Raw genomic sequence first — 22,478 nt, 5'->3', positions numbered from 1 at the left:
AGGAGGCTCGGGATTTCGCTCGCCGGGTTCTCCCGGGGTCGGACGGGCAGGAACCGGCGGCGATGGAGGCGGTGCTGCGGTGCCTGCGGAACGCGAGCGGCGGGGCGCTGCCTCTCGGCTACAGGTGGGGAGAGGAGCGGACGGGCCGGGGGTGTCCCGGGAGCTCGGCACGGCCGGTTGTGGGAGGGATGGTGTCGAGCAGGGGTATCCACACGCGTTCCTTTGGCCTCGGTGCGCCCCCGCCGTGCTGCGGTGTCATTAAGCATCGTATGTGCCGTGTTTGCGGTCGGTGTGGCGTGTAACCAAAGTGGGTCATCTCGCCGAGAGGCTGCATCCTGCTGGCCCGCTCAGGAGGGTGAAAAACGAGATTCACTTTCTTGTTAAAATTTAAAGGGTTTTAATAAATGACAATAGGGTACATAAAAGCAAAAGGATATGGCACCAGGTGCTTGGCGATCTGCCAGAGGCACACTGGGTATGGATAGGAACCTCTTTAAATACATTCTGTGTTATATCAGCCTAATGCCTATTCATAGACATTTATGCATATTTAAATCTGTCTTGTAACTTTAACATGTATCACCTTTTTAACATTCTTGTTTTATGCTCCTGGGGTCATGTTTGTGTGACTCCTATTCCACAACTTCAGCAGATGGTCCTTGTCGATAGAGAAGTAATTGATTAGGGACTTGTGACCTTTAAGTAATAGTTGATAAATGTAGGTGTTGGATTTTCACACCAGCTGATCTCATTTAAGCCATATTTCTCCTTGTGTATTTCATGACATTTAAACCAGAGTTTGGTTTATACTGAGGAGAATTCATAAAGAGTTGAAGGTACTTGATATTTATCTCCTGTGAGATCAGTGGTCTGTTTGTTAGCAGCATGCTACATCCACAACCAACCACCAAGCTCTGGAGCTCGAGGAGAAACTGTTTCTTCTGAATGTAATAACCATGAGGCAGTGTGAGTTATTCACACATTCTGCTTTATTCTCATTTTTCTTTTTCTTTTTTTCAGCTTCATCTCCATCTCTGACCTACAGCATCAGCAGCGCATACCATGCTGCAGCCACCTGAGCTGGAGCACTAATGAATTTAAGGAATGGTCTCATCAAGGACAAGGTGCTTTACCCATGCAGAGCACTTTGCCAAGGACTTATTTGATCTTGGTTGGTTATTTAACAGATGGAAGGCAAGAAAACGAAGAAAAGTTGGTAGATGGTTGTTTATATGTGAAGGACAAGACTGGGATAATTCCATGTGAGGTATGAGGTTTCTGTGTTCATTCTCACTTCTGGGGCAGTATCACAAACCACCAGGGGCTTCAGTATCACAAACCACCAGGGGCTTCAGGTGTTCTGCCAGAGTCTAGTGAAAAAATAACTCATCTCTGTAGGATGTAGGCAGGAAAACAGCAAAAACTCACATCCTGGGCAGAGGATAGAACTTGTGAAATGTGCCATTGCTAGGAGAAGAAATATTGAATGTACTGGAAAAAAGGGACTGTTAATACAGTTCTGTTAAATTCACCACAGTACAAGGTGGCCTGGAGACCTCCCCTGCTTTGCTGAATTCCATCTGGAGGAGTAGAAGTAACTTTCTGGAGAGCTGTACTGTGTATTCAGTGATGCATTGATGACAAACTTTCAGGAAATAATAGCTTGCATGACAATTCACTTAAAAGCCTCCTGAAGGTCATTGCAAGGGGAGTCAAAATAACAAATAACCCCCAGAGTGATGATAACAGAGCACTGATGTTGTGCTTTTCAAGAAGACAAAGCCTAGAAAAATGTTGTATTGGTAAGAACTTCTAACTAAAAACGCAGTGGCAAAAGAAAGCAAGAATTTTAGAAAAATAGTCTGAAAATAACTAAGCTTTGCAGTGAATTATCAGCTTTCTGTGAGGTTGTCACTATAAGCCAGGAAGTGCTAGCTGTAGAGCTCATCTGGAAGGACAGAAGTTCTCTGTGCAAGGTGAGAGAGTGGACAGAAAACACTGCTCTCATTTAGTAATGAAGCCCAGCCATAGCACAAGAGTTTGTGATGCACATGCAAGGATGTATTAGTAATAAACATTGTAAATAATGCTGGGAAAACATGCTGAAACCCATATCAAGCTTTTATCTCATTATCTTTTAACTTAGCTCCTGCACTTTGAACTGGAGTGGCTGGAGTCACTGTTTGTCTTCCCAAGCTGGTCATATATTCCACAGACAGACCAGAGTGCAGCAGGGTATTTGGAAATCCTGGTGGATCCAGTGCCAATAAATGGCCCCAAGGAAATGCTTCACAACATTCCAATCACCTCCCCAGTGTCAGCTGAGCCACTGCTCACCTCCAGGTAAACATCTGTAATCCTCAACTCCATCACAAACATCTCTGGCTTGGCAGGTAACATGAAGACAAATTCTGTTTCTGCCACAGGTGGAAGCATAGCAGTGAGTGGTGGAGGTAAAAGTTATACAGCAAAGCCTTTCTTTAATCATCTTGGTTCAATCATTGGTTTTCCAGGACTTCATTGGAAATTTTTATTCTGTAATTTGAAAAAAGAATACAAATTTTAAGTATTTCCAGTACTTCATATTACAGAAAGAATATTAGAAGAGTATTGTTTCAACTGTCATTAAGGCTAAAATTAGCACTTTTTTTTTTTTTTTTAGCCTCCAATGAACCAAAAATAGAATTGAAAGTAATCTGATAGTGTATTATGATGTTAATATATGTGTCACTGGTCGAGTTCTTATCAGATTAATGAGATTAAAGTAAAATGCCAACTGATAAAAATAACAATTTTTAAGTTTACAGTAGGTGAAAGTGAGTCAATGGAATTGCAAATCTTACTAAGTTGATATTTTCAAGTTGTGCTATATCATGTTTTATCTTCTTGAGCAGAGAATTCTTGATGTAATTTAATTACAATCAAATGTCACTAATCATGTTCAGTTAGGTTTGTTTTTTTTGTTATCTTATGTTTTTATTTGGTTTATCTGCTTGTAAGAAACTTATTTTAAGCTAAAAAAAAGTGTTTGATTTAGCTCAAGGGACCTTTCTAAACAAGAAAACTATTTCCATATTTCAGTACATGTTCTCAGACTTTTAATATAAATTGTTATTGATTGATACCTGACCAATTTATATGTTACAGTGAGATGCTGGTACTACTGTGGGGTTTTATTAGTGGGGTCTATTAGTGGTTGGGGTTTTTTTAAAGACATAAAGTTAGATATTTGTTTATATGTTTTGGAATCAATGTTTTTGTCTAGAGTAAGTGGGATGGTTTTACCCAGTAGGAGCTGAAATGAAAATTACAAACATAATTTTTTTTAAAATTACTTTTTAAAAAAAGTTTTGAAATGTAGGTTTGAAACAACAAACAGAATTGATTCAAGAAATAGCACCTCTCTTGCCTGTCATCTGCTTTCAGTTTTGCTGCTTTTTCACTCTGTGCCAAGAGTGTTAGAAAGATTCCATTTTACTTTCAGGCCTGTTGTTTATAGGCTTAGAGCTTCCACAATGTCATGTTCCATGGACCTACAAATCCCAGTTCTCTTTTCTGGAAAATAATTTCTGTTTTCTGGAAAATAATTGCTTTTTTTTTTCTTCTCCTTTAGACCTATATATAGCTTCTTGTTTGTGCTAAAACTTTTTATAACCTGGCTGTTGTCATGGAGCATGTGAATTTGTTCAACACAACCCTTCTGTCTTCAAATACTAAAACATCAAAGGGATTTAGTATAGAAAAGTTAAAGTACAAAATTTTGTAGCCAAATAGTGTTTTGAAAAACTCTCTGAGAGATTGACCATATTACCATGTTGGATCCCATATTCCTGGAAAGTGCATGGTACATATTTATTTTGCTTTTGTGATACTTTTGAGCCATTCTTTCATCTCTGATTTCAGTTGCCTCTTCAATTCCCTCTAGGATTCCATGTAAGAGAAGATCAAAGGTTGCTGTAGCAGGAGAATTGACCAGACTGGGGCCTCTCCTTTGTGTTCACCACAAAACATTCTTCTTTGCCTTTCTGAAGTGCTTTTCCTCAGCTGTTTGTGTCCCTGTGCTGGTGCAGGTAAGTCCTTGGAATTTTGCTCACAAATTCACTGTCTGTATCTGTGTATGTGGTAGTTAATCCTTCAAAGCTTGCCCTTGATTTCCCAGTTTGGTTTACTCCTCCTTTTACTAGTGATATCTTTTTATCTAGTTCTGTACCCTGCAGAAAAGCAATCATTCTCCCTCTTGCAGTTGCAGTGTCCCTGAATGTCTGGCAGATACAGCTCTTTGCTAAGAGTGTGAGGCAATCCTCTGGAGGGAAAAGGGGGTTTTGAGTGGGGTTGGAAGAATTTTTTCCACTGAGGTTTATGCTTATGTTGCTTTTGGTTTTTTTCTGCTCTAGAAACCCAGCCAGCTGGTGTGGCATCATGTCTTCCAGCTGGGTCACAGGTACACAATAACAGGYCTGAGTATGTCCAGCCTGAAGAAATCTGGACAAAGGATGTTCATCACCAGTGTTTCTTCCTGCCTTCTGCCCTACTGTGCAGAGCAGGTGAGGGAGCAGCCACTGAACAGTGCTTGGCAAGGAGAATCCACTCAGTCTTCTTCCCTTGAGACTGCTGAGCATCTCAGTGGCTCCTTGGAGCTGGGAGCTGAAGAGGAGAAATCAAGATCAACCAAAGAGTCCAGGATCATCTCCTATGTGGTGAGGATTCATAGGCTTAGCCTTCACCCACTCATGCTCTGGGGTTTCAGCTCCTGACCTCCAAGGACTTATTTTCTTCATGAGTTTATTTTCTTACTGCTCAGGCTTGTGAGTCTCTTATGTTTTGGGACTCTCTACACACCTGTAACTTTCTGTTTGCTTTCTGTTTAGGGATTTGTCACCAAAATACTTAATGTCCAAGCTGGTCTCTTTTTACTGGATAACCAAATCTGCTTGTGCCTTGCTTACCGGCCACTGCTGAACTCTGCACGGGGATTTAGACCAGGAACGTGTGTGGAGGTAAGCTGAGACTTGCAAATCATGAAATATTCAGTGGAAAAGGCTCAGGCCCTGGGAATGGCTCATGAGTGTGTGGGTCAACGAAGGCTACAGGAACATTGGAATTATTTCAGCAAGTATCTAGAAGAAACAGGAGATCTTACTGCATAGGTTTAGTCAGAGAGTTGATATGATTATTATCTGATTCCTCCTAAACTCTGCTAGCTGCCTCAGGCCTGATTATAGATAATCCAGCTGAGTGAGAAAGGATTTAGGGTGGGGTGATGGTTTTGGGGAGTGGTGGCAGCCTGGCTATCCCTTCTCTTACATTGTATGTTGTGTATCTCAGCTCACTGATGTCCACCTCCTGCAGAAGCCTCTGGTGTCCTTCCCTTTCACTGTGCTCGCTGCTTGCCTGAGCAGCACCGTTGTGCTGAAGAGTTTTTCAAGGCTCAGCACCCCCTTCCAGCCACTGAACTCTTCAGGAAATCTCTGCTTACAGCTGCTCTTCCGCTTCAGCCTTGGAATGCCACTGTACCTGTGGCTGGTGAGCCTCCTGGAGATGTTTGAGGAGAGGTGAGGACAACCCTTCTGAAGTCAGGCTATGCCCTAATGTGCTTTGTAGGGTACCTTCTAGAACAAGGGATCACTAAATTCCTGTGCTTAGATACCATTAGCAGCAATTGCTTTTGGTTTTTTGACCTAAGTAAACCATTCATCCAGATTCCACATCATGTCCAGTTGTTTGTTACCTTGCAGTTGCCCTTATGAGAAAATCCTGTGGATTTTTCAAACACAGGTGAGGTAAAGCTCTTGGGAAGCTGCAGAACATTGTGCTCAAATAATCCTGCCTGAAATGTTTTGTCCTGAAATACAGAAGCACCATAGGGACATTTGCCTGCCAGTGTGGTTTACTGGGCAGATCAAGGTGAGCACTGAGGCTGAAGCCAGAAAGTGCTGCTACAACTAGATTGCAACTAGTTGCAGACTAGATGCAAAGGCTTTTGTGTCCTGACTGCTCACAGAAGCAGCAGCAGCTGTTCAGCATATCACTGAGATATTCTGAGTGTTGCCAGGAGTGTGATCATTTGAGAGCTTCTGTCTTGGCAAATTTTCCCATGCATGCTTACCTTTGAGTCTTCCAGATGGCTTCTTGCTCTTCCTGACTCTGCATTCTGTTCTCAGGACAGCTGTGGGCCAGTTTCTGTCTTTATTTCTAGTTTCTGTTAGTGAAAATATTTGTTTGCTCTGGAGCAGTTATGGTTAGTCATTGTAACTGCTGCCTTGGAATTCAAAATACATGCATTTCAATCTCAGTCAGGTAACAGTTTATAGAATGCTTGGTGTTCCTGTGCTTTGCTGGCACTGTAGAATTTTGCCCATACTTTCCAATAAAACAGTTTCAGTTTTGCCCTGGGAATTATGCTAGCTATAAGTTTCAGGTTTTATAATATTTTTCATTTTCTTTAAATGTGATTGCTAAGTCCTGCTACTGCTTTAAAAATTGGTCCAGTGAGTTAGTTGTTATCTCTTTTCATTTGAGTTCACTTTCTGTTATTAAGCCATATTTTTTGCTGGCAGTGTGATCACTTCTAGGCATTCAAAAACAGTAAACTAAACTTCCAGCATTAATTTTACATGAGGAAAATATTGATACAAGAGTAGACTGGTTATTGCTGCCTTTATTTCTGTGATTTTTTTTGCATTCTGTGAAAGCAAGCCAAGTGTACCTAACATGAGTAATCATATAAAGCCTTGCCAAAATGTGTTTGGATCCATTTGTGGGACTTAAAGGGAGATTATTTTCATGTGGTTTGTTTTTTTTTGGCCACTTGAGTTTGAAGATTTTGCCAGTTTATCCATTTCTGTGTATTTTCCCATTTYTTGTCTGCCATCATAAATCTGCATCAGCCTTAAATGTTCTATTCTTTTATCACTTCATGTTTTTGTGATCTCCTTAGTTCTTGTCTTTCACAACATATTGACTCATGATAAACTGAATGAATCCATGACTTAGATGCAAGATTCACTAACATGCAAGGACTGCTTTTAATGGTCAGCATTTTTTTTCAGATTTTCTTGTTTCTTTGGGTGCCTTCGACTGCTTAATTCTAARCACCGAAACTCTGGAGCTGCTGAAAAGTTCCTTGTTCCCCTTCTGCAAGCTATGGTGCCAGACAGAGAGGAAGCAAGAGATATTTATAATGAAATTCTAGCAAAAACACACCAGTGTCCCCTGCAGAAAGTGAGTAAATGTTCTGGGAGCTCTTTCCTGTTTGTCTGATAGGGAGAAACTCATCTGATTTGTTCTTTCTCTCTTTTGTTGGTAGTATTTGCCTCTGAACCCTCCATGCCAGGTGCCATCTCTGGCTGTAGTGTGTCGTGTGGCAGAACAGAAGAGCTGGGAAGGTTTCAGTCCATCCCAGTTGCTTTCACCCTCAGAGGCACAGCACATGGGCACCCAGGAGCTGAATCGTAGACTGGCCTGGTCCTACTGCACACTCTCAGCTGGAAGTTTCCAGCCCCAAMTGGTAAATGCCTTGTTCCCTTTCCTGTCTGTGCCTTCCTGTCCAGTGCATATCTGTTTCTCCCATTAGGGAATGACACWGCTTTTCTCACTGTGGTGTGAAAACACTTTGATTTATGGCTTTCAAAGATAGGAATTGTTGATGCTCTTTGCAGCTTCCTTTGTGTTGTAGATACTTCTGGGTGTGCTGAGGGTCTCCTCCAGGAGCAGTACCCTCCAGTTGCAGGACAAGAGCAGCACTCTTCCCTGTGTGATCTCCCATAAGGATGGCAGCCCCTTTGCCCAGACATCTCTCATAGGTATGTCCCACTAAATTGTATTTGGGTGCTGAGCTTTTGCTCTTCTGCCTTCCAGCTCCAAAACAAGGAAGAAGAGAGATGGTGTGGAGGTGCTGAACTGTCACTSCCTGACCTYGTGACTTTAAAATGAGGATRTTGACCTTACTGGTTTTATGTTCTMTTTTTATTTAGCTGARCTCTTTTCTCTGATGCATTTGCAGGATCACTCTTGCAGGTGAAGAACTACCAGCTTGTAGTAGAGAGATTCCTTAAGACTGATTTTCCCTCCTGGGAGCACCTGGAAAATCAGGAGCATGTGAGAGAGAAAAAAACTAGGTGAGTCCCTTTATTCAATGTGCAGGTAAAATCATCACTTTCCAGTTCCATGAGTGTTTTGGACTGTGGTAAGGCTTCTTCTCAACATAGCATTTTAGTGCCAAAGCAACTGTACTTTGCTATTTGCATAAAATGAGCTCTTTCTCAGCAACAAACCACCATCTCCATTTTGTTCAGAATATATACAGCCTCAGAGCTGCCCTCCACTCTTTCCCACTGCTCCTGCTGAATACCAGAAGTGCTTTTCCCAGAGAAGCAGTTGATTTATTTTGGACAGCCACTTGTCAGAAATGGAGTTTCACTGTTACCATTTGTCATTTCAGCATCTATGTGCAGTTCTACTTTGAGGATGTTCAGGTTCTCCATGCAGCTGAAGGACAAATCCAGAAAGGCCTTAGGAGTGGAAACAGCTCCTCTTTGAGGAAGAAGAAAGATGGCAACGTAACATCYGAGCTGGAAACCCCAGAGGCAAAAATGCTGAAATTGGAGGATCCCAAGGCAGATAWTGGCAGAGATGAGGACTGTCAGAGCAGTAGCAGAACAATGAGCTGTGTGTCTCAGCTTTTCTTGGTGACCCAGAAAGAGGGTCTCATGCTGCGCAATTACCAGCTGTCTGGAGAAGAAGCTAAAGAAACACAGGAGAGGCAGTGCAGCTTCCAAGCCACAGTGCTGTGGCTGGGCAAACCACGGCTCTGGAGCCACCCTAGAGAAACTGGGAATCTGCCAGAGCTGGAGGAGACGGGCCCTGATGGAGAGGAGGGCATGACACAGCAAGAAGTGAGGCATCTTTGGGGTGTGGTGTGATAAATCTGGGAGCTGGCTCCTCAGGGAGCCTATGTGGTAATGTAGTATCGATGCAAAAGTGATTTTTGGGTTGGGTACAGTTGTGTGTTTGTGCTGGCAAATTCCTTCTTACACCCCAGGCAAGTTCCATCTCCTCTCTGTCACCTTCCTGTAAGTGCATCTGCCTTCTCTTAGTGATGCTAACCTTACTTTATCAAGACATCCTCTGGGCTGGGCTTGCTCTCTTTCTGCTATATTTTTCACTCCATACCTTTTTTCCTAACACTTCTCATCACCTCTCTCTCTCTCCTCCTTTCCCCCACCAGGCACTGCTGCTGTTTATGGGAAAGTCTCTTCGATGGTTTCCATTCCTGCACGTGGATGGATTGTATCGTTTCCTTGTGCCCTGCTGCTCAGTAAGAGAGAAGTTATTCTTGCTGTTCCCTCTTGGAGACTTTTGTTGAACTGCATGTGGGAGTCAAGGAGTCAGAGGGTGACTAAGCTGTTTTCAAGGCTTGGAATTTCCTTCTGTCTTGCCAAGAAATGGCTTTAGTTCTGTATTTGATTAAAATTCTCAGAGCTCTGAGTTCAATGGATTTTTTTTTTTTTTGTTTTGTAAACCACTGTTCTTAATTTTTTCCTATGTAATTTGAATCTCCTTCCTTCTAGTAATTTTGCCTTATCACTCTTATCTCAGGACTTGGAAGTGTTTAACAAGCTCTGTTTTCCACCTATGCCAACAACATTCCTGAGCAGGTCATCGTGCCCTCTGTGCCTGCCTGTCCAAGACAACTGGCACTTAGAGCATGAGACATGGATCTCTTGTCTGCCTGAACACCAGGTATGCAGTGCCTAATTACTCAAGGCTTTCACAGGCTACTTGTAGATCTCTCTAGAATGCTAGAAAATAATCAGGGCAGAGTGTCTTGTTGATGAGACAGTTTTGCTCTAAGCTCCCTCAGAGACTGCTGCTGGGCTTCACATTTTCCTGCTTCAGAGATCATCTGGAGAGGAAATATGAGTTGTTGACCTCTGAGCATGCAGAGCTTGTCTTTTCTGCTCTGGCTGGGGATTCTGTAAACTGCAACCCATCTGAGGCCATGTCTCCCTCACTTCTAGCTGAAAGTCATGTCAGTACTGACAGGCGTGGACCAAAGAATTTCCTCCATTCCAGAAGTGCTTAGCAGCAGGTATGTTGGTCTGCCCCAAATTACAAATGACTGTGTTTTAGGGAATGGGTCTGTGTTATTTTTTATTGGGAACAGTGCTATATTAAACTGCAATGAAATATCCACCCTAGGAACATGGTTTGGAAGTTTACCTGTGTGCAAGTAGTCCAGACTTCTCCCATCCTGGTTATCCAAGCTAAAGAGATTGTAGGTGACCAGAAAATGGTTAGACTAGGTCCCAAAGGTGTCTGTCAAATTCCTCTCAGAAGTGGAAACAARCACAGCAGGGAAAATGAGACTGAATGTATGCTAATTTTTGCTGGTTTTAGATGGTTTTAGCATACCTTGCTCAAACAAATACTAAGGCTGGAAGATTTTCTGTTCAAAGCATGTTTAATCTGGGATGGTATGCATGGAATATATACTGGAATTTTCAACAGTGCCTTATGATAAACTGTGGGTTTTTTCTTGGCTTCTTTCTTCAGATCAGAAAARCAATTAGGAGTTTTGCAGGTAGAAAGGCTTTAATGCCTCACCCTTCTTCTCTTGTGACCCTGAAAAAGCAGAAAGCAAGTTAAAGGGCCTCTTGTCCCTGGGAGAGGTAGGCTGCAGCAAGCTGCCCTCAATCCAGTAGCTCAGGAGCTCAAGGGCATGTTSCCCAGAAATTTGGCTTAAGCAACARTGATCAACTTCATGGCAATCTTGAWATCAGGCATTCTTCCATTTCCYTTGTCTTCAGGTAGAACAAAAATSCTGSTCTGCTCTCAGTTTGACAGGTTCCCTCGTTTCTTTCTGTGGTGAGATTGTGGAGAGAACCTTGTGTGCCTCTCCCAAGAATGAGAAGCCACCTGTGACCASTGGCCTTCCAAAGCAGAAAGGTAAGATTGTGGCAGCCTGTTGAAAAGCAACAGGTTGGGTTTTGCTTCTTTCTGTTTCAGAGAGCCAATGTACTTGGCTAACTGTGCTGCTGTGTTTGGGAATAGGGGAAAAATGCCAGAATGTTGCWTCCTGTTGCATGTCAAAGGGCAAGGAAGATGGGAATGGAGATGGAGATGGGAATGGGAATGCAGTACCTGGAAAATCTGGGATGTGGAACATTGTGATGGAGGAAAAACCTCTCTAGCAGGCTCATCTCAGTACCTGTGTGAGTGAGCTCATGGTCTGTGTGGTTCTGTGTCTCCTCAGGGCCTCTGCTCTCCAGGGATCACAGTGTGAAGCTCAGTGTCTCAGCTGCYCCAGGCTCCCTTGTTGTGATGGACATTTACATTACTGCCAGCTACCTGCAGCATCTCTGGGGTTTGCTGCCTGGAGCCAAGGTCCTCTTCCAGAACTTGGAACGCAAGATCTCAAGGTGCTCCTGTCTTTAGAACCCTGATTGTGTCTCTGATCTCTCTTACTGGCTTTGAAACCATCTCTTAATCTGACCYCCCCATGTGGACTTTCACCTTCATSTCTCCCAATCCCTTACCATAAATTATTGTCCTACCATGTTACAAATGAAGATCAGCCCAAGAGATTGAGCATTTGGGTTCTGCAAGCTCTTTCTGACATCTGCTCCTCCCTGTTGCAGATTCCATAATGTTTATTGCACATACATTGCCTCCAGCTGTGTGAGCATCGTATCTCTGCCAGTGTCTCACCTACCTTTTCCTTCTAGGTAAGTTTTGGCTGTGTTCTCATCTTACAGTGTCCCAAGAAAGGTTTCTATGTTCCAAGTTTCTCAAATTCCTATTTTTTCTAGCCTTGCAGGAGAAGCCTCATCCCCCTCACTAGTGTTTCTATCCAGCTTGACACCTCAGCTGCAAAAGCTGTCCCAGGCCCGGATTTTATGCCACTTGTCCTGTGTACTGACTGTGTGCCTGCAGTGGGTTTGCTCACTTTGCAGCTGCATCTTCAAAGAGGTATTCAAGCTTCCACAAACATAATCTCTGAGAGGTCTTGCACWTATTTTACTCTGACACATCCTTGGCTACYRTGTAGAAGAAACTCTCTGCCATGTAGAGAGTTCCTATCTCAATTGCAAATCCTCTTTTCCAGAGTTTGAGAAGGACTTGCATATTCGAGGGGGATCAAAGGGATAACTGATTAGAAATATGTATGTGATGCCAGACAAGCTGGCAGATAGGACTGGGGGTGAAGTGAGGACATGGAAGAGGATAATCCTACTCTATTAATGCTCTGCTCTTCCCATTGTTCACTGCTTTGGGGATCAGCACTTTGCAGCAGGTGATTTTTGTCCCCATATAAACTTCCCAACACACTCACTGGAAATGGAGTGAAATTCTTTAAACCTTTGGATACCTAATTAGGGAAGGGTTGAAAAAAGGCAGTGGCCCTTCCTCTTCTCTCTTATAGCAGCCATCCATAGCTGTRGCTTTATTCTTCCATCAGGGGAGGTGCACACGATACAATCCTCCGTGTCCATCAAACACAGGAGTGAGGCAAGCCAGTGCACGGTAAGTGCTGTAGGGATTTGGTGTGGGAAGAGGTGGGACAGAACAAATTACACCACAAACAGSAGGGGGAAAATCAGTTCAAGGATTGGATGTGGAGAGAACAGCAAAGATAAAGTTACCACATCTTCAAATGTGAGCCTTTTGAGGGAACCAGGCATTGCCCTGCCCTCCCTCTGATCCYACCTGCCTGTTCCCTGCACAGGGTGCTGGTGGAGGATGGAACAGGTGAAGCTGTGGTGCTGTGCAGAAATGAACACGTGGCAGCAGTGCTGGGACTGAACCCTCTGGAGTGGGAAGCTGTGCAGAACTGTGTGCAGAGCAGGGGCAGTGTGTACATTCAGCACGGGGAAGCTCCTGGCACAGGGGTGAGTGAGTTATTCAAGGAGCATTGCAGTGTGCTGGGCTCCAGTCTCTGCTGGACAGGATTTCCCTTTCCTCCCTGCCTTGCTCTGAACACTCCCTAGCAACACACTCTTCCYTTCCTCAGTGTCTAGAGGAACCTGAGGATCTCGTGGCTTCCTACCTAAGGAGTTTGTGCAGAAGCCCTCTCATCTGTCGCCCTATCCTGCTGGATTTCAGCCTGGACAGGAAACCCTCCAAGATCCTGCAACCTGGTGAGCAAGCACTGCTGGCTTTTCTGATAATTAGTGTGGGAAGGAAGGAGGGAAGGAGGCATCTCAGCAGGCTGGGGAAGGAGAGCTGCCTTCACTGCGCACAAAGCAAGATATTTGAAGGATTTCCCTGGAATTAGGAATTCTGTAGTGTAGAACTAAAATGTATCTTAGCAGATTTATCATCACAAAAATAGAGAAATAATATTATGGAAGTCACTAAAACAATATACAATAATTTTTCTACTTCCCACAGAAACATAGAGCTGTTTTTGAGAAAGATCTGATCAGCCAGAATTATTGTGCAGACCTCTCAAATCAAGTGGGTTTTCACTGTAGACACAGCATGTAAGGGTCAATACTAGGCCTGAAAATCCTCACCTAGAAATCAGCACTGAAGTGGTTTGAATTCATGAGTGCTAAGGTCTGAGCTCATGCTGCCACAACTGTGCAGTTGCTGTGTTAAGGGAACATTCTTCACACTGTTTGCACAAATACCTAGTGCTTAACTTTGAGTCCAGGTGCTGCAGGGGTTGATTTGCTAAGATCACCAGAGGATCAGTGAGATGTGGAGACATCTTTTTGGCTGCTGTGTACACTGTAAAGGCAGGTTGCTGGTGCTGATAGAGGATACAAAGTTCAGTGCATCAGCTCTGTGAGCAGCACGTGGTTCACAGCATTTCACAGTGTAGAATTCCGTTTCCTCTAATCTGGAGAGATGCTGGTGGAATGCATTCATCTGCCTCCATCCTGGAATCATTCCTCMTGCTGTGCTTTGAGGTTTAGTAGATGCCAAGTGGCTGCTGCAAGGCCTTCCCTCCCCCTCAACCTCAGCAGCTGTTTGCTGGAGCACAGACAGTTATTTCCAGTTTTATCTTTCCCCTGCAGCTCCTCTGCAGCTGCGCAATTTTCGCTGTGGTGAAGTGGAGTTYGTGTCACAAGTGGGACCTCGTCCAATTCTGCTGTGCCTGAACATAAAGGAAGTGGAACAAGATGCTTTATGCTACCTGAACAGCCAGAGGATGAGGACAGCATCCAGTTCCTGCTGAGTGGGAGCCACTGCTTAATATCTCTCCCAGTGGGAGAGGAATTTTGGAAATACCGACTGGAATCAGGAGCTTTTTTTATCTCCTTTCCAGTGGGAGCATAAGCCTGTGAGCACAGGGTGAAGTCAAGAAGCTGCTGTGACTTTTGGAACTCCTGAATGGTCACTTTGAGTCATTGTCACCCAGTGACACTGGGCTATATATGGGAAGAGAGATGTTCAGTGTTTCTGTGTGACAGCTGTTGCCTTGGGCCTAGGGGCACACAATGTGTGCATTTTGTAGTAATATCTACTAAATAAAGCTATCTAATTTTGTGGTAATATCTACTAAATAAAGCTATTAAAATATTACCTAAGGAACACTGTATCTGTTTTAGTATCTATTTTAATATTAAGGTTTATTTGCTATATGGAGACCATTAACAAAACTATACAGTTCCCATAGGGTATGGTATTCTTAACCTAATTGAAATAATTAAAATTACACTTTTAAGGCATTTCCTTCAAGAAGAGAAGGGAAGTGAATTAAATTGCTGTCTGAAGACTAAATCACAATACTAAATGACAAGATTATTTGGGCATTGTTTTACAGTTTATAAACAGCAGCCTGAACATTAAGTGGGGCTTGTAAGAAGAGGCAGGCACTGAGCTGTGACAGGCACTGGGTTTATTGAGCATGAATGAATTATGTTCCCTCTCAAGGTCTGCTGTCCCCTTCTGAGATCAAAGTGTGAGTGAAACAAGATGGTACCACACAAAAAAAGTTCTGAGACTCCATCCTAAAAGGTTGCCAAAATAATTTAAAGCAGAGGTCTCTGCAAGTTTTGCTGTGACAGCCTTATTTTCTTTCTGCAGATGCTTTCTGCAAAACAGTAAAATTTTACTTGAGTTTACTCTCCACCCTTCAAAAAGAGAACAAAACAACCCCAAAATAAAAATAAACTATCTCAACCTGAGGAAAATGTTGACTATAAGTGATAAGACAAAGAGATCAAATCTGATTAAAAAGTGCAACTGAAAGTAGTCATGTAATATGAATAAGACAGTAACAGACAGTCATAGAGAAATAGAGTGGAAGTGCCAGATAATACTTAAAAAAAAAAGGAAAATTTGTCTCTGTTATTACATCTGGGTTTAATAACTTTGCTTCTGAATTTGAACTTCCCAGAAGTATCTCCCTAGTCTCCTTTTCCTCCTCATTTGTATGTTATTTTTGTGTCTGCTACCTACTCATCTGTTCCTCTTTTATTTCACATTACAAATGCAATCATCAGCCCTCTTACAGGACTGTAAGGAAGTAGTTTGCCTTTGCCAGAATATTCCAAGGCTGGTAGCARTTTTCTAATCCATTTTCTGCCACTTACATATTTTTCAGAGAGTTTCATTATAGAATTCCAAGAAGATGGAAGAGATTAACTGTCTCTCTTTTAGTTTTAATAAAATTTAGTTTTATTAGTACAGTCAGAATCACAAGCCAAGAAATGGGTGAATCAAATCTGTATGGGAGGAGTTAAGATTTGTTTGCTTTTAGTGCTCTGAAGGAGCAGTTCTCAGCTGTATTGCGGGAAACCCTTTTCCTGTTTGTGTCTGAACTTCTGCCCATGACCAGAGCTCTGGTCAGTGTGTTAAATCAGACAAGGAAAGATTCCAAGCTTACCTCCAGCTCCAGCAGAGTTTCCAATTGCTTTATAGAGAGCTTATATTGACAGCAGATACAGGGGAAGCAGAAGCATCCAGTGACAGGCTGGAAAGGAGGATGACACTGATTCTGCATTCAAGTTCACCAGCTCTAAGTTGGTCACCTTTGTAATGCTGAAATCTGTAGCAGAAGAGCAGTGAGAGATTACCACAAAAGAAAYACAGCAGGGAAGGCAAATAAAGTGTGTGTATTTATTCCTTCCCATTTTTCTGAATAGGGGTAAAGATAGATCTTGCCTGTTTTACTAGAGACCCACTGCAATGAAGCATCACTCTAGAGAGTTATGACCATCCTCATGCTCAAAAGAAGATAGGGTCTTTGGAAAGTTTGATTTTCTGTGAGTAAAATCACTTTTTAAATAAAGGGACTGGGCTGGAGTCAAAAATATTGTCATTTGTAACAGCTAAAGAGGCCTGGTGGTTTGGTACACGAATAGGATCTAAGCTCAACTGGCTAAAGGGTCAAAATCAGGGGGTTTGGTTCATTTTGGTTGGTTGACTGGTTTAGTTTTGGTTRACATTCCAAGCAATGCACTCTTTTGAAGTGTGTCCCCTGGCAGTTCTGTCCCCATGAGGGAGCAATAATTACCATGAGAAGCACATGGGACAGCAGGACTGAACACAAACCTTTCCCTCATCCCAGGGACAGCGAGAGAAGTGGTTGGATTAATCATGCTTTCAGTTGGATTAATCATGCTTTCAGTCCTTCCTTGAGTGGCACAAGTGCTGCAGGAACCCCCAGTGCACTGTTTAAATCTCCTTTTCCCCCATGCCTGTGCTCTCTGGGTGGTGTTGATCCCTACCTGTCACTCTGATGTTGCCTGTAGCCCTGGCAATGCTGTTTTCAATCACACAAGTGTAGGTGGTGTTAGCAGTGACATTGTGCAGGAAGGAAAGCACTCTCACAGTGATGTTTTCAGGGTTCAGCTGGTAGCTGGTGTTGGCAGCATGGGGCAGAGGGTCCTCAGTGTCACCAAGAGCTGTCCAGTGCACAGCAGGACGAGGGAACCAACGTGGGGCTTCACACTGCAGAGTGTCCCCATGGCTGCTGCTCTGCACCTGCACCACGGGGATGCTGAAAGCTTGGAAGGGAAAACAGAGAGTTAAAACAAAGAACTGGGTGTGAAATAGCCAACTGCATCTACCAGTCCCAAATTTCTATTTCTAGGCTGCTCACTGTTTAGCATTGAAGCTCTGCCTGTAGCCAAACCCAAAAAAGGCTCAGACAGAGAGGTCTGTGCAGGTTGGGCATGGCAGGACAACCAGAGGGGATCTAAAGACTCCTAGGACATGGCAGACCAGCAACTGCTGAGGTTGTGGCACAGCTTTAGTGTCTTTAAGTTATTCTTAATAATGGGGGAAAGATGATGAATCCTCTCAGTAAGAAGYGTGTCTGACCAACATCTAATTGTARGTGTTGCAGAATYATTAAAGGTGGAAGTGACCTTTAAGATTAAGTCCAACTATTAACCAGCGTTAAGTCCACACTAAGCCATAACTATAAATGCACATATTTAAAATCTCTAGTAGGTGACTTCACCCTGTTCCAGGGCTTCATAACACTTTCTGTGCACAAATTTTTCTTAATATTAAATCAAAACTTGCCCTGATGCAACTTGAGGCCATTTYCTCTCCTGAGCAATCCCTCACAGACCTAGAATAAGGAGGGCTGTACACAGCCAAAGCACAGATACCTGCCTTTGTATTCATCAGCTTTGGTTTTGGGTAGTAGGACCTAGAAGTGAACTGGTGAAAGGGAGAGCTAAAGAAAATCAGCTGRAAGATCCCTATCTTTCCCCACAGAACAGTTATTACAGCTATGTTGGAAATAAAGCCTGCTACAGCATTTTACGTGTTCTTTCTAATGCCTTTTCTGTGTGGATTACTTTAAATATGCTACAATTTTTACTATGCAGCCCTTTTTCTGGCTGGAGATATATCTTAATTCTAGAAATAGAAAAAATAGAAAAAACTACCATGTTATCTTTAACAAGTGTAAAATCTGACTCTTTATAAGATCAATTAGCTACTCCCATTTTTAGGAGGTATTTGYAGTCAGTTACATAGCTGGTAGACTACTTGTGATAAATAGATGAAAACAAGAATGTCAAAAGAGTGAGTAAGGCMATAAATACTCTTTAAAAGCCAGAAAAATATACCCTACCCAGGGGTGCAGGGTGTGGTAGTGGCTGCTGGAGGAGCAATGCTGCAGGCAGATCCAACCAAGCTACCTTAGCACACATTTTGCAGCAGGATTTTGTTCTTTGTAGCCCTCACCTCCTGTCCTGTAGTGCAGCACTGCTGCCCCACTCCCTCTGGCTGTGGTGACAGAGCACTGGTAGGTGCCAGCATCGGAGAGCTGCACATCCTTCAGCTCCAGGGAAGCATTTCCACCCATCACCTGCTCTGCAAACACGGCTGTGCGGCCCTGGAATGATGGATCTTGCTCTTGCAGGTGGTCCTTGCCACCTCTAAACTCATGAACCAGCCCAGCTACTCCCTCCTTGGCCCACTGGATCACTGTGCTGTCCATCTGGATGTCGGGTACAAAAGTGCAGCCCAGGATGCTGCGCTGGCCGATGTTCCCCAGGGATGTCAGTGCTGTCACACTGATGGAGTGTTTGCCTGCAAGGAGAGAGAAAGGAGGCTGGAGAAAGGTGAGGCAGCAAGAGTGGAGAAAGGCCAGACTGCTTTGTGGTTGTCATGGACCAAACCTGAGGCTGAACAACCCCAGGCACATGGCAAGGACACCAGGGGCTGCTACCAGTGCTGGTAGCAGAAGTCAGCTCCTGTGGTTTATGTGCCAAGAAAAAGCACAGGAGTATTTCTTTAGCAGCAGAGTGCTTAAAAAAGTAGCTCTTCTTACTTGTTTGAGAAGAATTTGCACAGTATTTCCTTATTTATAATTATCAGGTATTTTTCTCTTTGCAGCTGCCAGAAGTGCATGGTTTTTGTGTCTTTTCTTAGTCAGGGCCTCCCTTTATCCAATATAAATGTGACTGGAAGGTATAATGCTGGCAGAGAAATAGCAACTCCTTCCCTGTTACTGAAATCCAAACCTTTTTCTTTCGTTTARGAAAAGTCAGCATTTTAAATCCTAGGCTGCCAGAACTGCCAGAGCCAGGTCCTCTTTCCCATGCAGCCCTTCATTACTCATCCTCACTCAGCACATTCCAAGGAGGCTGCCAAAGCCATACATTTTTGTTATCTCTGAGGGAACTGGGGAATGTGCCCCATGCTGGCAGATGCTCTCTGATTTCACAATAAATACCATCCTATCTAGGAGAAGGAGCACAGTGTGTGCAAGACTTTCTATATTGTAGATTTGGGGTKCCAAGCCCAAGGAAATTTCAGTTCTGCCACTACAGTTCTGGCAGCATAGGCTGCACTACATGTGCCAAATCTTGGTTAAAGGGTGGCACTTCCACACATGATCCAGGATGGACACATGGAGGTAGAGGCAGGGCAGAAATTCATCACTGCAGCAGTAAAAGCAAGAAATGTGAGCGGTCACATACCTGAGACACCAAAACCAATGATCAGGGCAATCACTGCAGCCAGGATGATAATGACTGTAGTCATGCTGTTGGGAGAAAAAGGAAAGGACAGCATTAGTGCAGAGCTCACTTCCTTCACACCCCGCCCCTATATTGGCCATCTGCAGAGTCAGGAGCAGAAAGGAGGTCGAGACASGTGAACCACTGACCCAGAATGAGGTGGATGGGTGAAAAACATGACCACAGCCATGATGAACATTCATGTGAGCAGCTCATCATCAACACTGAGGGACTGGTGACAGGAGAGCCAGGCTTTTTCCCAGTGGAAGATGCTCCTCTCTGCATTCCCTGGTGCATAAGCCAGGCAGTGAGCAGAGCAGACAGACCCCTGACTCCAGGAGACACCAGGTACAAAGCAGGGAATGGGCAGGAGGGGTCTGGAAACACTTCTTTTAGCTGGCTGGATTTGGGATGCTCCTATGGAGATGGGTGATGGGCTGTTGAATGAGAGACTGAGGAGCAGAGAACCACTTGCCAAGGCACAAGCCATGCCAGAGGAGAAGGAGGGCAGCACATCATGGATCAGCACAGCCTTGCCAAGCACAGCCCAGCTCAGACAGACCCAGAAGCACAGTTGGGTACAATGGAGCTGTCATGTGGTCACAAACACATTTTCCTGTGGACTGAGGGMTTGTGGCAGCAAACTCAGCTCCCAGCCAGAGCAAACCCTGAAGCAGCTCCCCACAAAACCCACAGSTACATCCCGTGGTGAGCAGCTCATGATGGTGCCCAGCAGTGTCACAGACACTCCTGGCAGGCTGTCAGGGGTCACAGCCYTTGTGCCCACACAAAAACAGCTGCTCTGCTCCAGAGAGCAGCATTTGCTGGTTTGTGGCACACTTTCCCAAAACACTGAGGAGCCTCCCATGGGAGAGGCCACCAGCTTTCCTCCAACCACAGACTCCACTGATGTGCACCTGCATGGTGACTCGTACAACCTTGTACAACCACTCCTCAATTTCTACAGATGCCACGATCACAGGGCTGATATGGAGCTCTAGGGAACTGCATCATGAGAACAAGCCTGTCCTGCAGGGAGCAGCAGGGAAGGGAGACAGGGAAGATGGGCTGAAAGAGAAAATAGAGCAAAGGGGAGATGAGCAGATTTGTTTCCCCCCCCCCACTGTCCACCTTCCATCCTCATTCWTAAAGCCAGTTGGAAGTTGTCTGAGGAAGCCCTGYTTGCACAYRAACTGTGKATTTCACCAAAATATGTGSTAAGTCCACAGGGTTCACATAAATYCATATGTACATCCACATCYATACCAAGCTCTGCCYAGATGCCYTCAGAGCMRGGAGATGTCATRTTTGGCTTCYTCCCTGTTGTCACCAGCTTTCCCTCATGGCCAGGAAGGACAGAAATTCTCYCTCTACTTCCTTCCTCTCCCTGCTGTGGTCACATCTGTCCCTACTGGGATGAAAACCATGGATATCATCCAGACATGGACACCAGGCAGYGAGGGACCCATCACCAGCCACTGCCTGTCCCAGAGATGAGGGCTTTATTGGCTGCTGTGAATCTGCAGCATGACAGTTCCCAACAAAATCCTGCCATGTCCCATGGGGTTCAACCCCAGGTCACTCGAGGTCCCAGCCAGGCTCACCGTGGGACAGCCAGTGCTTTCCTCTTCTGGGGAAGATGCCAAGTGCCTCATGTACACCCAGAAACATCCATCTCCCAACAATTTCCAGTCTGGGAGCTGATCCCAGAGCAAGATAGTTGCTATAAACTCAGCCAAGGTTGTCATGATCAGACTCAGCTCTCACGCCTGGGAAGCAAAATGCAAGCAGCAATCACKCTGTGCTGTCACACAGCARATGTGACTCACCTTTATCCCTATATCTTAAAATCCTTCTTCCCAATGACAGGCAGGAGAGAAATTGCTCAGAACCAAGGGATGCTGCCAGAGGGTTACAGGGGATTTCATCAGTAAATGCTGGGGGATATGGCAGGGGGACAAGCAGCCAGGATGTCCCCCTGTGCAGTCCCTGAATGCTTCAAATGCCACCACGTTTGCCTCTGGTTCTGGAGAGGATCCTGTGGCCTGGAGAGGATCCTCTGCCCTTACACTCTTCTGTACAAAATCATCCTCATCTTACTGACAAACACAAACCAGCACAAACAGGCCACACCAATCTTTTGTCCTATGCTGGTGCCATCTGCCCACCCAGCCTTGCTAGCTTTGCACCCAGGAGCTGCTACCCACCCCTACTCCAAGGCAGCAGCAGGGTGGATTGAAAAAAAGCTGCTCATTTGTCACAGGGGGAATGGCAATTATGGATATACAGATGCCACTGCCCATTTCAACATCCCTTGCTGAGAAAAGGAGAAATTATTGCCTCTGGAGTTTCCTCTGCAGAAACTGCAAGATCCAGGAATCAGAAGAGCCTTGCAAAGATTTCCCTGTGAGCCCAATGTGTGCAATGAGCAGATCTGGAGCACGGACTGAACAAGACAAACCTGGCATCCCAGCCACATGCTGGTGGTAGCTGTGTTTTGCAGCAGCCCAGACCAAGCAGTCCAAGCAAAAAGCAATTTTCTGTGCATCAGTACCCCAGGTACCCCCAGTGTTTCCAGGGCATGGGAACAGACTGATGCAGGTGGCTGAGGCTGCAAAAATCAGAGCCCTGACCCCACTTCTGTCCTCAGGGCCAATTTGGCAGCCTGTGGGATACTCTTCTAGGTATCCTACCATCTTTTCCATGGTCTTGTTCCTCATCAGCCAAACYTGGAATCAAATTTGGCATCAAATTCATTCATTCATTTGCTGTCTGAATGTTGCAGAGCTCAGCCTGAGGACAGGGAGAGGCTCACAGCCCAGTTATGACAGGAAGCAGTCCTAWTCCTCCAGATCTGTAGCTCCAGCAGGACCAAGCTTTCCTTCAGGCATGGGCTTAAAGGGTCAAAAGAACTGGAATATTAAGATATTGAAGGTCCCCTGCCTTCCTCTTCATATCAAAGTTCACTGTGGAAAAAAAATTGCATGGCAGGGGCAATCCAAAACAACAGTTTATATTCCAGTATGCAGCTGATGATTGTAG

The 22,478-nt window shown here is 44.4% G+C and overlaps 2 protein-coding genes across 3 annotated transcripts in view; one reads left to right on the top strand and one right to left on the bottom strand.

The window, feature by feature from the left end:
- Positions 1–12: 12 nt before the first annotated feature.
- On the top strand, positions 13–14,550 carry LOC130584433 (CST complex subunit CTC1-like). Of its 2 annotated transcripts, XM_057384403.1 has the most exons (22): positions 13–124; positions 1,021–1,267; positions 2,147–2,343; positions 3,926–4,070; positions 4,395–4,697; positions 4,869–4,997; positions 5,326–5,552; positions 7,050–7,221; positions 7,307–7,507; positions 7,676–7,802; positions 8,003–8,117; positions 8,441–8,894; positions 9,598–9,741; positions 10,020–10,090; positions 10,838–10,947; positions 11,255–11,420; positions 11,640–11,726; positions 11,811–11,970; positions 12,461–12,525; positions 12,728–12,890; positions 13,013–13,139; positions 14,025–14,550. In XM_057384403.1, the coding sequence occupies exons 1-22, from the start codon at positions 63–65 to the stop codon at positions 14,183–14,185; spliced, it is 3,633 nt and encodes a 1,210-aa protein (XP_057240386.1). In that variant the 5' UTR covers positions 13–62; the 3' UTR covers positions 14,186–14,550. The 2 variants fall into 2 exon arrangements, with proteins under 2 accessions (XP_057240386.1, XP_057240387.1); XM_057384404.1 differs by lacking the exons at positions 12,461–12,525; positions 13,013–13,139; positions 14,025–14,550 and adding an exon at positions 9,227–9,316 and having other exon boundaries at positions 12,728–12,827.
- Positions 14,551–15,803: 1,253 nt separating this feature from the next.
- VTCN1 (V-set domain containing T cell activation inhibitor 1) overlaps positions 15,804–22,478 on the bottom strand; it is an 8,085-nt gene continuing 1,410 nt past the window's right edge. The window contains exons 2-5 of the mRNA XM_057384408.1: positions 19,398–19,462; positions 18,157–18,504; positions 16,683–16,961; positions 15,804–16,000 (exon numbers count right to left, since the gene is read on the bottom strand). Of these exons, the coding sequence (XP_057240391.1) occupies positions 15,879–16,000; positions 16,683–16,961; positions 18,157–18,504; positions 19,398–19,462 (814 nt within the window). The 3' untranslated portion in view covers positions 15,804–15,878. The remainder of the gene's footprint in view (positions 16,001–16,682; positions 16,962–18,156; positions 18,505–19,397; positions 19,463–22,478) is intronic.

The sequence above is a fragment of the Malurus melanocephalus genome, unplaced genomic scaffold, assembly GCF_030028575.1.
Source record: "Malurus melanocephalus ecotype Western Australia unplaced genomic scaffold, MMel_1.1 scaffold_707, whole genome shotgun sequence".
In the NCBI taxonomy this organism is placed as follows: domain Eukaryota; kingdom Metazoa; phylum Chordata; class Aves; order Passeriformes; family Maluridae; genus Malurus; species Malurus melanocephalus.
This window is presented reverse-complemented; position numbering and strand designations above follow the sequence as displayed.